At 36.3% G+C, this 14,965-nt stretch overlaps 1 protein-coding gene across 2 annotated transcripts in view; it reads right to left on the reverse strand.

The window, feature by feature from the left end:
- The window catches only part of EPHA3 (EPH receptor A3), a 206,701-nt gene that overhangs the window by 131,242 nt on the left and 60,494 nt on the right, over positions 1-14,965 (reverse strand). For both annotated transcript variants that reach the window (XM_032678131.1, XM_032678130.1), the window contains exon 3: positions 6,265-6,925. In XM_032678131.1, coding sequence (XP_032534022.1) covers positions 6,265-6,925 — 661 coding nt within the window. The remainder of the gene's footprint in view (positions 1-6,264; positions 6,926-14,965) is intronic.

The raw sequence follows: 14,965 nt of genomic DNA on the forward strand, positions 1-14,965 counted from the left end.
GCAAGTGTATTACGTTGCATTTTGTGAGTCATCAAGACTTTTGCAAATATTTTCATTTTCTAGGTAAATTTTTCCATTTCCCAGCTAGTTTCAAGCACAAAAAATCAATGCTAAATTCTCTAGTCATGTCATATATTGACACTGTACCACTGAACAACTACTAAATTTTCTAAGGACACTTAATGGTAGGCTCCCAATCATTGATCAGAAACTGAATAGAAATACATATGATCATGTTTTTAAACACCTCTCTCCCAATCTCCGAGAAATTTAGTAAAGATTCCTCTCAAGTAACTGCAAAGGACTGAAAGAACACTTTCTAACATGAGAATGTGCATAGTGTTGTATCAAAAAATCTCTTTTCTAGTAATTTCAGAATACTCCTTTTTAATTTTTTGTTCTTCAGGATTTTGTTCTTCAAATACACTACTCACAAACCATAAGATTAAGCCAAATAAATTTTGCCTTAAAAACCCGCATTTAAAATCTGCCACTTATGATGTACAAATTGGAAAATATTTTCCAAATTGGTTACAGTCAGAGAATGTTACGTAAAAAGTTGGCTGGGACCTTTAGGAAGCATTCAGTGCAACTTCATTCTTCTTCCATAAAAATCATCTGGATATCTTCGACACAGCTTACATAAGAGTTAAATAAAGTCTAAGCAGGAAGGTAAATCCTTGGCTGTGTGCTCTGTTTATGTACTTATAGAACATAAAGTAGATAAAAACAATGAATATTTTACAAATGAAGTGATTCATAATTTATAGCTGCTGTCATTTTAGTTTACTAGCTTGAAAGACTAAGAGTCCTTCTAAAAAGCTTCTCTCTTGCTTTTTTTAAAATCAAAACAATACTTCAAATCGAAGGAATAAAAACACACCTCAAATCTCCACTTTAAAAAATGTGAATCACTTTTTCAGATTTCATGTAAAAGGAAACTTTCTTGATAGTTCCATTATTATATGGTATGATCTTCATATGATCAGTTCCTACATTTTACTGAATATAATTTCTTCTATACAGAGTCTAAGAGTTAAAACTACACTTTTTTTAGTGTGAGCAATACATCTGAGCCACTCAGCTATTTCCAAGGAAAAATGTCTTTGCAGTTGCAGCATGTATGTCTTCCATCTGTTTTCACTTGCACAAAGTTGAGTAGTTCCACACAGTATCTTCTTCTCTTTTTTTTTTTTTTACTGATCTAAGAAAGTAAAAATTAGATTCACTGATGCAGAGACAAAACGGTTCTTTAAAGCATGGAAAAAAAGAAATCTGGAGAGATGTTTTTCTTCCTTTGTATTAATGATGCTTTACACATTTTAATCTCAAGTACAGCATTCATTCCACTGAAAGCATTAAGCAGTGTATGTGATGGTTCAGATTTAGCAGCCAAAGATGGCATTCCTCTCATATCTCCATAAACTTAGAGAACTATGATTTAAGATATACTCACTATACAACCTGAAGCTGAAAAATTTAGTGTTAAGGGAAACCTTGTGAAGTCATTTTTGCAATAACCAGACACAGTGGGTGAACTTAACCCCTCTCTCCTTTACCCCTTACTCCCTTTTCTCCCATCCAATCCACCTGATTAATAGCTAAAAATTAAATACATAAGGAAGAGCTGTTGCTCTACATTTTTTTTTCTTCCAGCTTTGTTATAGAAAATGTATCAGTCACTTGTGGTTAAAACTTACAACTTTATTACATAGAAAATGTACAGTTCAGACTTACTCAATTTCAGCAACTACAATTTTGAACTATATCTTCAAACAACAGCATGCAGAAAATGTTATTCTGTGCTTTTTGAGTCAGTCTTTTCAGGCTCACCAATTTAATTTTCCATTTGATAAGTGGAGCCACAAAGCTTGGTTTTGGTCTAAAGGGTCACCTGTTGGAAGCATTCAGAAGAACATTCAAGCTCACTCATACTCCCACGTGCATAAACAATTGTCCACTGCATGTTTACTAATTAAGTAGATCATACTGAAAAATAACATTCTCCATGTCCAGCTAGTCTTTCTGAAGTGCAGGAAATAAACCAACAACAGAATAGACACATTCAGGATGGAAAAGATTTATTAGTCCAAGCCTGTCAGTGCAGGATTTCCTTTATCATCTGGTTACTGCTTTTTTTAAAAAACAGTTCCTTAAACAAGGTTTCCATTATTTCTCCGAAGAGACTTCTAGATCATTAAAAAACTACAGACTTTTTTTTTTCTACCATTTATCCTACATTTTGCCGTTTATTTTGATGTTGTTACCCCACTAATTGACCTTCAGATCGTGAAATCTATTTCCTCTCTCCAGCATTCAAAACAAAACTGAGTCTACTTCACTCACTGGGCAGGTGATGTGAATGCTCCTTTTCTCTTGATCTTTGGGCTGTTCCAAACACTTTGCCATTGCATAATCTCCTGCTGTACTTGCTACTTCAATAGTGCAACCCAAGCCTCATTTCCCTTTTCCTAAATCACATTGTTTACTTTGAGTACAGAGGCAGTCAAAAAGGATGAGTTGAGGTATAGAGCAATTTGTCCTTTAAAAAGGAAGGCACCAGTAGAGAGGAACAGCTGGGAAAAGAGGTATTAGAGATGAGACATTAGACACAAAAGAGACCTTGAAAATTGTAAATATAGAAGCTGAAAAGGCAGCAGTTATTTTCTCCCTATACAAGGGCATAAAAAACCCTATCCCACTGACTCTAAACCAGAAGACTTAAACACAGAAGGAAGTTATGTCTTCCACACAAGATAAGATAAGGCATTCATTGCCATAAAAACTTAGAGACTAAAAATATAAATCAGCCAAAAAATAGGCAAATTAACAAGTCACAGGTCACTAGTTTCTATCATATATAGTCTTTCTTACAACATCTATCTTAAAAGTCAACAGTAGACTGGAAGAAGTTAAAAGGTATGCTCCATAAAGCAGCATTTTATATAGCTTTATATATATATTTTTTTTCCTTGGTTTTCCTTAGGAATTTGCCATTAGTGACTGGCAGAGAAAGAATACTAAGGCGGACAAACCTCTGACCTGATCTATTCTGGCTGTTTGATGGGGAACAAAGAGAAAAGATGAGTTTTCCTTCTTGAGGGAGGAACAGGATGGAGAATATCAGAAATAACAGAAAGCATTTAGTGCGTAGTTCCAGACAGTTGTGATTTTTTGCTCACTAATTAAATCATACTAATCTAAGAGGGAAGATGCTATAAAGATGTAGGCCAACACATCTATTATTTAAGGGGGAAAACAGGTATGAAAGAGTGGGTTTTCCAACTTGCTCCCTGATACATCTTACTGTATTTCAGGCAAAACCAATCCCTCCAAAATACTGAGCAGGTGCAGAAGTCTTTCCTAGAGAAGGTGCTACATCTTAAACTGTTAAGCTAAAGTATATCACAAATACCAGAATTCCTCAAAGTCAGGTATACAATTCACTTTTGAGAAATCATTTCTACACACAGACACACAGACACACACACACACACAAAAGAGGACAAGAATGGTCACAGTAAAATTCTTTTCCTGACTGACAGGTTTTACTGCTTATTAGGATCCAGAACAGGACAATATTCTACCCAACATGAACCAATAAGCTGAGTAAAGCTAGTAGTCCAATCTTGGCTTTTCAGATCTTACATAAAGATGTTATAAAAAGTTGCATGTTTTTATATCTACACATATACCAATAAGAAGAAATTGTCTGAGCCTTATGCCAGCTTTTCCTGGTTGTGCAGAGAAAAAGCAGTCATGGAAATTGGTACCATTTGTGTTATTTGGGGGCATGACTGTTCCCTAATCATTTTCCAGGTACAGAAAAAAAAACCCCACCTGTTCTTAATGAAATTTAAATAGGCTGATCTTTTACCATTAAACTCCTTCATTTTAATCATCAGTGATAATCTCCTGCTAAAGCAAAATGACATTGTTTTTGAAAACAGCATTATGGAAACAAGCAAAATCAGAAGCAGCCTGGATGCAGAATCAAGTAGTGACAGACGCTGAGCTGTAAAATGTCTTCCCAACTATTGGGAAGACAATAATTTCTGTTACTAATTACTCCTTCAAACTTCAACTGAAACACATCTTTTTCAGCCCATGCTTGTAACACCATTTTGGATCTTTGTCAGACACTACAATCCTGATTTCATTACCCTTTTGTTGACAAAAAAACCCCAAAAACTAAATCCCAAATAAACACAAAAATCCTTAAACCCTAAAAGACAGAGCAAGAGAAAGAGTGAAGGAAAAGAAATAAAAAGATGCAGCTTTGAGCCTGAGGCCAAAACTGAACTGTTTTTCCGAGCTTTCCAGTTCCTGCTGAGTTACCGATGCTGACAAATGGGAGGGTTTGAATTACTGACTGCTTTTAGAGTGCCACTTCAATCACACCACACTGGAAATATTTGATAAATATGACCTTCAATAAAAGTTAGTAGGACATAATATGTTAAATCAGAATAAACCAGAAGGACCTGTTGTGTTGTTAATGGCTTCCTCATATATCACTCCCTTGACCAACAGTGGGTGAGGAAGAAAAAAAAAAAAGACAAAGAGGTGGGAGAAAGAAAAAAAAGAAAAACAGAAGAAGATAATTGTCCCACGGTCTGATTTTCTGCCTTCCAAATCATGTATGATATACCAAATTATGTATGATATACTCACACATGCATGTCAACTTACTCCTAATCTCTGCAAAACTCAGTAGGAGTTGCCTTGCCTACACCAAGCATTTGAAAACCTGTTTTCAATAAAAGTTTAGTTTATTTTATTTTGCTTCGCTCAAATTTGGCTGAGTTGTAGTCTGTTGCTTTCTGGAGTGTTTGTCTTTTTCTGCTCATGTGTAACCGAAATTCTAAACCAACAGGTTTCAAACATTTACAAGGCCATGGGCTCTGTAATAAGCAAGATTATAAACACTGGATAAAAGAATATCTGTAATGTTATAGCATTTCTAAGTGTAGCTATAGGAGGCTCTAGATAAAGCATTTCTGAATAACAAAATATTCTCCCCTGAATTCAGCAACAGAAGAATTTAAATTTTTTTTCTTAATATCAATAGTAAGCGTGCTCAGACTTGGATACCCAATTTATTCATTGATGGCAAAAATGATTTAAAATCTATTTAAAAGCAAAATCAAACAGAATACACCCGTAACCCCTTTCCTCCCAGATCTCCCTGGCATTTTCTGAGAAAAGGTCATGTCAGTTAGAGTAACAGTTTTCACAACTACCTGTCTATGGTTTGGTAGCTCCACAGGAACAATTTTTTGACACAAAGTTGCTGTAGGACTGATTAAAAAGGAGTAGGTGCTCTCTCAACCAGGTTCATAATACTTTAAATTTCTCTTGTAGATACACGGATTTGCACATGCACACATACACACAGCCCCCCCTAAACATCTCAGCTACTGCTCCTTCCATCCATGGTATTTCTAGATATTTAACTTTTAGTTATATATTTAATGGAAAACTCTTTGCCACAGCAAGCACCCGTTAAGGCACTCTGTGAAAAGAGGTTTAAGGTTCAACTAGCACAAAACTTCAACATGTAATTTTATAAAAAGCATAAAAATGTAAGCCACCATCATTTTGGTTGATATCAAAATTAGTAAATGCAACATGCATTTCTCTGACATTTAAGAGACCATTTCTGTAAAAACTCCAGATCACTAGCGTATTCTTGTTCTTGGGAGCATTCACATAACCATAGTTTGCAGAAACAAAAAGTTTGGAGAAAATTATTTTGAGTTAAATACGTCAGCATTTATGAAAATGCAATTTTAAAGTTCAACTATTAATTTTCCAAATGTACCTGCATTTAGTAATTACGCTACCAGAACAACGCTACATGTTTTTTTCTGACCAATCCCAACTAATCAACACAGCTCAATAGCAAAAGTCATACACGGAACCACAAAGTTTAAAAAAAAAAAATCACATATTTTGACACAAACAAAGCATTTAAGTAAACTATAATATACTGAAAGGAAGTCCAAGAGTGGTAAGAGAGGCTAGATTTGCTACACAGCGTGTTTACTAAAAATCAGCTGTTGACTCTCATCAAATACTTTCAGCAAATTACATTATTTACACAGTTTAAATAAATGGCAATTTAAATAAAAGGCAATTTTAGGAGCTAATGTATTTCTCTCAGGAATTTGGAGCAAATGAACACACCCCAGTACACAGAGCAGGGGCAGAGGGTGAAGCCCCTGTCAACAGCAGAACTACGAACATGGAAGGCATTGTTACCTTGGCACGCAAAGCCTCTTTCTTCATAGCCAGCATTACACAAGCACTTCCCTATGGGCACTAGCCATTCTCCTTCTGTACTGCAATACATCTTGGGTGGCTCTTCCTCCTTGGAATGGTTGACACAAGATCCCCGAACCTCCACCAGCGACTGGGAGTCCATGGGCACCGTGTCGGGGAACATGGCAAGGTTCTTGACGGTGAAAGGGCACTTTTTGAAGTACACTCGCACCGAGACTAAGGCAACACAAGCACCCACGTCTTGGAAAGCCAAGTAAAAGCCTTTCCTGCTGATGGGCCCCACCTCACGGACTTCTGTGTTCAGCTTGAGGATTCTGTCCCCGAGGTCCATCTGGGTGAAGCTCTCGTCGGCCGCGATGGTGTCGATCTTTGTAAACTGGTGCTCCTTGAACTTGACCGAATGGTCATCATCAGATTCCATATAGTACAGATTGAAGGTCTCCTTGCAAGTGCCCAGGACTAGAGGGATGCTATTGCAGTCCCTCAAGGTGAACTTCAGCTCCACATAGATCTTCTGAGCTGAGTTGCGTGGAATCCAGTTTGTTCGCAGCCAATTGTTCTGGCTGTGATCCATAACATTGCACACTTGGTAAGTTCTGATTGGGGTATAATGCTCATCAACACCACTAATCTCTTCCCACTGCAGAAAAATAAAAAAGAAAAAAGAAAATATTTTAAAATTAATGATTATACCAATAAAAATCACACCTAGATGAAAAAGCAAAAATAACTTTGCTTGGATGCCTCTATAAAATAGACGATGAAGTCTGATTGAATTTGCATGCATTTTTTTCCCATTAAAACATATAAACATCTTAAATGGACACAGAATTCACCATTAATTAGTGAGTTTTTACCAAGTTATTTCAGAGTGGCATGAAAGAGATGCTATAGCTGTTTGACATTATTAAAAACCTGTGATTTCTTAAACTATACCCATGATTCCAGCATGTCCTTCAACTACACTCACCTGAAATGGAAGAGATTCACAAGGGCACCATCACATTTTAACTGTTAGAATCAATTGTATTTCAAAGATTAAACAAGATTTGAAATCTTACAAATGACAGTCAATGGCTCCAACTGAAATTCCATACAGTCATTAAAAAACCTTACAGTTTTCCTTTTATTCAAAGCATGACAATTGATTTTGGCTGGGATATATGTACTCTGGACAAACAGTCAAGCTCAGCCCAGTTTTCAGAGTTATTAAGAATTACTTCCAACTTACCATTCCTTGGCTACTTAATTCTTCTGTGGACTATTACGCTAGGACACTAAAATGTTTTTTGAAGAACACACAGCCATCATTTGTTTTTACAGCAGCCATCAGCTGACAAACTTACTTGACCCACTGAAGGAATGGGTTTTCTATTTTTTAATTACTCACCAGTCCTACCTGATTTCTAAAGTCACACTTACCAGAGGAATATTTAGCAATCACAGGAAAAAAGAAATCCTATGGGGGTACTTACAGTAAATATTTACTGTTAGTCTTTTACCATACACAACTAAGTAACTTTAAGATGTATCTTTCTTTGTTTTCTCCCATTCAGGGAGAAAAACTGAAGATGCAGAGCAGATAGAACTACGGATGTTGTTAGCTGCCATTCTTGCAGGAGGGAGACACTATCATACAAACATCTTCCCTCAAAAATCGTTACCTCAATGTTATATTTAAGATCTCAGTCTAATTACTTGTTTTACATCAGCACCTTTTGCTGCAGGACCTTAGTGTACTGCAGAGCAGACAGTAGGAGAGGAAAGTATTATTCCCAGTAGGAAAGTAAAGTGCAGAAGTGTTTACAGTTTCTTGGTTTTACAATACAAGCATATCTCACACATATACAAAGAAATAAAAAAAAGTGGCCACATCAGAGCAGCATCTGAGAGTTCTCAGTCCCAACTCACTTATTTAAGAAAGTTTTAACATGACTAAGAGCTGGTCTGCACAATGAAATTGTCCACACACCACTGAAGATGTGATTTTAAATCATGTTATTAAACCAGCAGATAAAAGCAGTATAAATACTCTTCCTTTAATTGAAACAAAGTTTATTGTAGTTCACTTTACAGATCGGACTGTACACAAGTTTTATCTCTTCCTGACTAGTTCAACAGAGTTTAAAACACAATCTTGGATGGGTCTACAGCAGCTGAAATGCTGCAGCAAGCCATAACATGCTACTTTGCCAAAAAAAGCTTGCAGGACAGGGTCTTGCTGAGTCAAAATCACTAGAGCTCATGGCCACTTGAGAGTTTGGCACCACGTGGTAGCTCATCATACAAGCACTAGCTCCTGCCTGCAGCTGGACTCTGGCTCCCAGCCTCTGACAACTTCCCAAAATCGAGTGAAGAGCTCTCCTCTGACAGATGTCCCTCTAAAAGTACAGGCCTTGAGCCAACAATCTAACCCTGTTGCAAAGAGCCGTTCAGATGCCACAATTGCCTCCAAAGAAGCTGGATGTCCCAATTTATCTGGAGGTCTTAGCTGGACAAATAAAACTCCACTTACAACAACCAGATGAAACTAGACAAGATTATATAATGAAACCAAATTTTATGAGCATTTTAAGCAACTCGCACTGATTCCTAAGTCATCCAGTGATTATCTTTTCCACACAATTTCTAATCAGTTCATCATATTTTAAATGTCCACTGGGAAATAGAAACAAAACCAGGAACCTGTAGAGTTTAAAATACCTCCACAATTCAATAATTATGATCAAAGTAAAAAGCAAGCAGTACATTTGCAATGCTCATATATTGCAGCTTTTCCCCGTAAGCCTTCTTATTGCCATCTCCAGGTGATATTAAAAGATGGTAAGCAGATTATCAAGAACATTGAGACAATTTTCCTTCCATGACCCATGAGTTTTTTCTATTAAGTGAGGTTTCTCAAACACCTATATTTGTACAAATTTTAATTTTTATTTCTGTACTTGTAACTCATGTATTCAACTTATTGCTCTATTCAACTATTGTAAGCTTACAATAGTTAATAGTCACTTATTCAGTATTACAGTATTCAATGCAGTTTTAATTTGTACACCTATCATTCTAACCTATATTCTCAAACAGTTAGCTGAAAGAAAAGGACAAGAAGGTAGGAGTTAAAAAGTAAAAGAAGAAATATATAAACAGGAATAATTATGGGGAAAAGTTGATTTTCAAATCTTAGAGAAAAGCAGAGTGTAAAAAAATTAAGATATTCCTTATAATAGAAGACATAGATCTTCCTTACAATAAAAGCTACAGAAAAAAATACCCTTCCTGTAGGTAACAAAAGATGCATAGAGATGAGAAAAATAATTAGAAACAAAAAGTATCTAAGGTATTTTTAAACACATGAGGAAAATTCTATTCTGCCAGAAGGTGAGGGGTAAATCAGCTAAAAGAAGAATCCAGAATTACTATGCTGTAATATTTGTATCTTAGGATACAGAAAGAAAAGAACAGCATTGAGTATGCAGGAACCTGGGCTTGAGCAGGTCAAAATAGAAATGAAACAATGAAATCCAAAACAAAGGCTACAATAGAGATGTGGGATGCCTTGAAAAAAACTCCAGAAGTAAAACAGATGGGGACATGTTTCTTTTCACCTCATGCAGACTACAGTCTGCTGCAGTCTCAGCTTCCTCTTCTCCCACCTAAACTTCCCAGAACTATTCCCATCCCATGAAGTACCAGCATGGGATAGGGGGGTAATTTCTATTAAATCAACTCTCCTAAACAGTATATCTTGCAACCACTACTGTTTCTGCAAGATCAAGAATGCACTGCAGGGACAAGAAACCATCCAGCAAGAAAGTATGGCCACCCAAATTTAGTCATCACAGAAACCCACCCAGAACTTAAAACAAAACAACAATAAAAAGAGAAGTATTTCTGATGATACTGCATTTTCCTATGCAAAATTTTAACTTGTTGAGGCTTGGCTAAAAAAAATAAGAACAGTTTGCATTTTTGTTCTTCAGATAGGTGGAAAAAATAAAGCAGAAGGTGCCAGAGTCAGCTATCCAAGTAAAGAAGGAGTTGGCACCGTGTAATAGTGAGGAGGAAGGGTGTTCATGGGAGTCAGGCAGACAATTTAAAGGAAGTCTGTTGAAATGCTGGTAGAATGACTGTATGAAAGATCTGACGCCGGCAGGACTCAAACCTAATTTTCACCTCAATTATTTGGGTAACTCTAGTCCATGGGGCATTACACTTCAGAGGTGTCCCAACTGGCATTTCTTTCTTCCAATACTGGGGCAGCTACAAAACTAATGAATGTTTATCAGTCCTGGCTGTGGTTAGACTGGAAATTAATAGCCAAGTCCTAAATACTGGACTGATGAAATGATAGGACTGCCCTCTGAGCAGCCCAATAGGAATAATAAATTCAAAATATTTTAGGAAGATATTTCTAAAAATGTGTCAGGGATTCTACAACAGCATGATGTGGGACACACCATTTCTGAATTTATATTATTACACAGTACTTATATCATATTGATGCTTTCAGGCACATTCAATGCTTTCGAAACATGTCCAGGAGAAGTGCCATAGCAGCACTCCTTTCTCTGCATGTGATTTGGCTTTTGGAAAATGTTCTTTTGTTTGCTTTTCATTTTTTAAATCTTCTTCGGATACTGTTAATGACAAGAAACAAGAGACTGCTTTCAGTGGTATAGAAAAGTCTCAAGATCCCCAGGAAACAAGAGATTGCTTTCAGTGGTATAGAAAAGTCTCAAGATCCCCAGTGAGAGGGTCTAACTCATGTGCCCTTGTCATACTGATTGACAAAGTTGGGCCAAAAAGGATTTTGTTTGCAAGAACAGATCCAGCAGAGTGTGCTGGACTTATGGCTTTAGTTTATTTCTTCAAATCTCTTTACAAAAGAAAAGTATAGAAGTGAAGGTAGGACGTTTCCTAGGATGTCATGAGCAGTCTCAGTAAAAAGTTCCCTCTCAATGTGGGAATCTGGGACATGAGTGATCTCCTCAATTCTTTCATCCTGCCTGTGACATCAGTTTTTGTGTTGTCTTAACTGTCATGTTAAAAAAACCCAAAATCTTCAGTTTACAATAGGAAATTGAAGGACATTTTGTGATTTACAATATAGGTCTGCAACTGCATGATCCCCAAAAACCTACACCTCATCTTTCAGCATCACATTGCTATAAAACCCCTAAACTACAAAGCAGAAAACTCCAACAAAAATGGAGTTTCATAATTGTTCAAGGAACCTATGAAACTCAGGTAGCTAAATCCCTGACATTCCACTGACAATCTCAGGCAACAGCATAACAACATTTACTTGCAATTTTATTTTGCATTAAAAAAATTGATATGATGTTTTAATTGGTATGAGCACCATGTGCTGGTTTAAAGGTAAACCAGCAGGGGAAATGAACTCAACTCAAAAGAGAGATTATAAGTCAGAATAACAATTTAATAAAATAATACAATAAATACGATTATACAGACAAACAATTGGTTTTAACCCACAAAACCCAAATATATAACCCAGCACCCTGGGGCATGAACAGAGTGGTGTTCTTTGGGCCCCCTGAGTCCAAAGGAAAAGGAGAGGGGAAAACCTGTGGTGAGAGTGCTGATGCAGTCTGGTCAAGAGTGGTGATTGCAGTCTGGTTGAAAAGTGGTGGTTGCAGTCCAGTCGAGAGTGGTGGTCTGCAGTCTGGTTGAGAGTGGTGGTCTGCAGTCTTCCTCTGGATCCCACGAGTGGTAAAAAAGTTCCAAGACTCCAAGATTATATATTCACCAGTTCAGACAGGAATGCTCAGTACTTTCCTCAGGGTGGGGAGTTTCACAAAGGGTGTGAGGAACAGGGAGGCAGCCTTCTATCTCGCAGGCCTCTTAACACCTACTTTGTAGCCTGAGGAGTCAGGCTGCTCTGGGCAGAGGGTGTAAAGAGCCTATTGAAAACAGTTTCTGGGAAATGGCATGGAAGGCTATAGAATACGCAGTTTTGGATTACACCCATCCAGTGATGAACTGGTCTCAGCTGTCCTAACTAGGACACGCCATTTAGGTAAAGCCCAACTGTCCTCTAACATAAATATGGCTTTGAAACTTCACAAAAACATCTTCATGTGCTGGGATGTCCACCCTTGCTAAGTGGAGCACTTAAATCTTTGCTTATTTCTAAACTAATTGCTAAAAACTGGGGGTTTTTTCAGTATAATTGTTTTTCACTATTTATGAGATGTTCACAGAAGTCTTTACAGAACCACTATTCAAATTTTACCTGAAAAAACACATTTTGCTCTAATACTGAAAACTAACCCTCTCATCTACTGACTTAATATTCAGCACAGTTTTCAAGCAGGAGAAAAAAAAAATCACCTTTATTATGCCTTGCTGAGCAATGACAGGAAAGTCTGCATTCCCATGCATACCCACTTTCTGCTATTTAGTCAAGCAATTCCCTTCCAAATCAAAAAGATGATAATGATTGGATACTCAATGCATGCAACTTTTCAACAGTTCACTGACAGAATACCAACTAGCTCATAATATTTTCCTCTTTTTTTTTATCTCTTCCTTGGTTGCCAGGCAATCACAATAATAAGAGGTAAACAAACAAGTCATGCCATAAGCAACAGAATTAACAAAGTTTATTCTGTTTTCCCACCAATCTCTGTCTTATGGACTCAGATGTCTAATAAAAGGTGAGTGCAAAAAAGTCTCTTCCTCATTGTGACCATTAATACCATTTCTGTGTCTCTTCCTCTCTTCCTATCACTTTTTCATAAATCTTGTAGGGATAAAAGCCTTTGGAAGCCTCTGCTCCTCTGTGAAATTGTTAAAATTCACCTCTGATTTCAAAAACTATTAAGCAAGATCTTCCTTTCTCTTCCATATGCACACATTTAAGTGCATATATATCTGTTTATTTCCCATTTTCTCTGGAGATTATACCAAAAAGAAGGCAATGGCTTCACATACAAGCCAAGTACAGTTTTTAAAACTGCTAAGACTAGTGTAGGCACGATAAATTTCTATTAAGATTTTATTAGAAAAAATAAAAATATACTATATTTCCCAAAAAACCCCAAAATGTTCTATTATTCTATTGCTTAAAGTTAGGCCAATGAGGGTTTCATGAAGCTCCTAGAAAAAGCTGAAATATTCCAAAGCTGCATAATACATGTTCAATTCCTATAAATACTGAGGCGACTAATGAGCAGGCGTTTGAGCTATTACTCTATATTATGCTAACACATTTTGAGTTAGTGTTTTCCTCGGTGACTCATTTTATAGGAAATTAACAATTATTTCTTAACAGAAGGAAAAAAGTCACAGCTTCAGTAAAAGTCCTCAGTAAGAGCATAAGGTGGATATTCCTGGTGAAAAGTTCATTACATTGGAAATAACAGATAGACCTTGTGCTAAGTAAGACTTAAGGAAAGGACTAGAAAAATCAAGAAATAGTATTGAACAGAGGGAAACCACAACAGAAAAGACAAACCATCACAGGCATTTGTATCTTTATAAATGAACCCCAAACATCTACAAGTCATTTTCTGACAAGTTTATGCTCATGACATTAATTACCTGAAAATATAACTCAAGTTATATTTTATAAAACATATTTTATATCATAGAAATATAGCAGATTAAGATTGGAAACCTCAGGCATGAGAATATTCACCACTTATATAAATAACATTTGTATTATTTGGTTTAGGGTCTTGCTTAAATGACTTTGCATAAGAGGACTTGACCTAAAATCTTCCAGTGTAATAGCGAATTATATATATCATAATTCAACATATATATTAAGTTTAAAACTTTCTTTCTCTGTTGCATGCTGTCCAATAGTTCAAACACATTTGGGAAACAGGTTGAAGGATTTCAGACAAAATTAACTTTTTTTATGCCTCCTTTGTTTTAGCACTTAGATCTTCTGTGAACTTTTTATTGTAATATTAAATATGTCTAAATTCAGATCAGTAAGTGAAACAAGATTTTTCATACATTGAACATACTTCTAATATATCCTACTGAACTTCAAACCAATATACAGAGAGAAAGAACTTTTCCAGTTATTTGAAAGTAAAAGTGTATAAAAGGAGAGTTTTATGTAGACAACAGCTAAAATTCTGGTGAGAAGTGCGGAAATCAAATCAACACCAAAAATTAACACACATTTTAGGACAGCTTGAAATTAGCAATCAAATAATTCAAGTCTAAATGAAAAACGGAACCTTCCAACATACTATATAAAAGCTTAACAAAATAGTAGCAGGATGCCAGAGCTCTTAAAGCTTGCTATTATCAAAAACCCTGTAATGACCATATATCCTAGAAGAATGCATTCCAGGCCAGCTCATCAATATGAAAACACTTTCTTCACAACATCACCAAAGATGCTGATTCAAGACCCATTATTACCAACCAGCTGAGCCCAGAGGACAGGAAATTATCTGCTTTGGGAGCTTAAGAAACTTAAAAAGTACCATGGGGTTTTTTTTTTCCACATTTGGCATTCAAAAAAATCAATGAAATTACCTCCTGGCACTGGCTCTAGCCCAGTTTTTATTTTTAGCTTTTTTTCCTAAGTTGCAAACGAAAGAAGAAGAAGTTGCATTGCAAGAGTTTTTTGATTAAGTTATACAGACACTGAAATTATCATTACCATTGCATAAACCCTCTTAAGACAGATTTTGGG

This window comes from Chiroxiphia lanceolata, chromosome 2 (assembly GCF_009829145.1).
Source record: "Chiroxiphia lanceolata isolate bChiLan1 chromosome 2, bChiLan1.pri, whole genome shotgun sequence".
Lineage (NCBI taxonomy): Eukaryota > Metazoa > Chordata > Aves > Passeriformes > Pipridae > Chiroxiphia > Chiroxiphia lanceolata.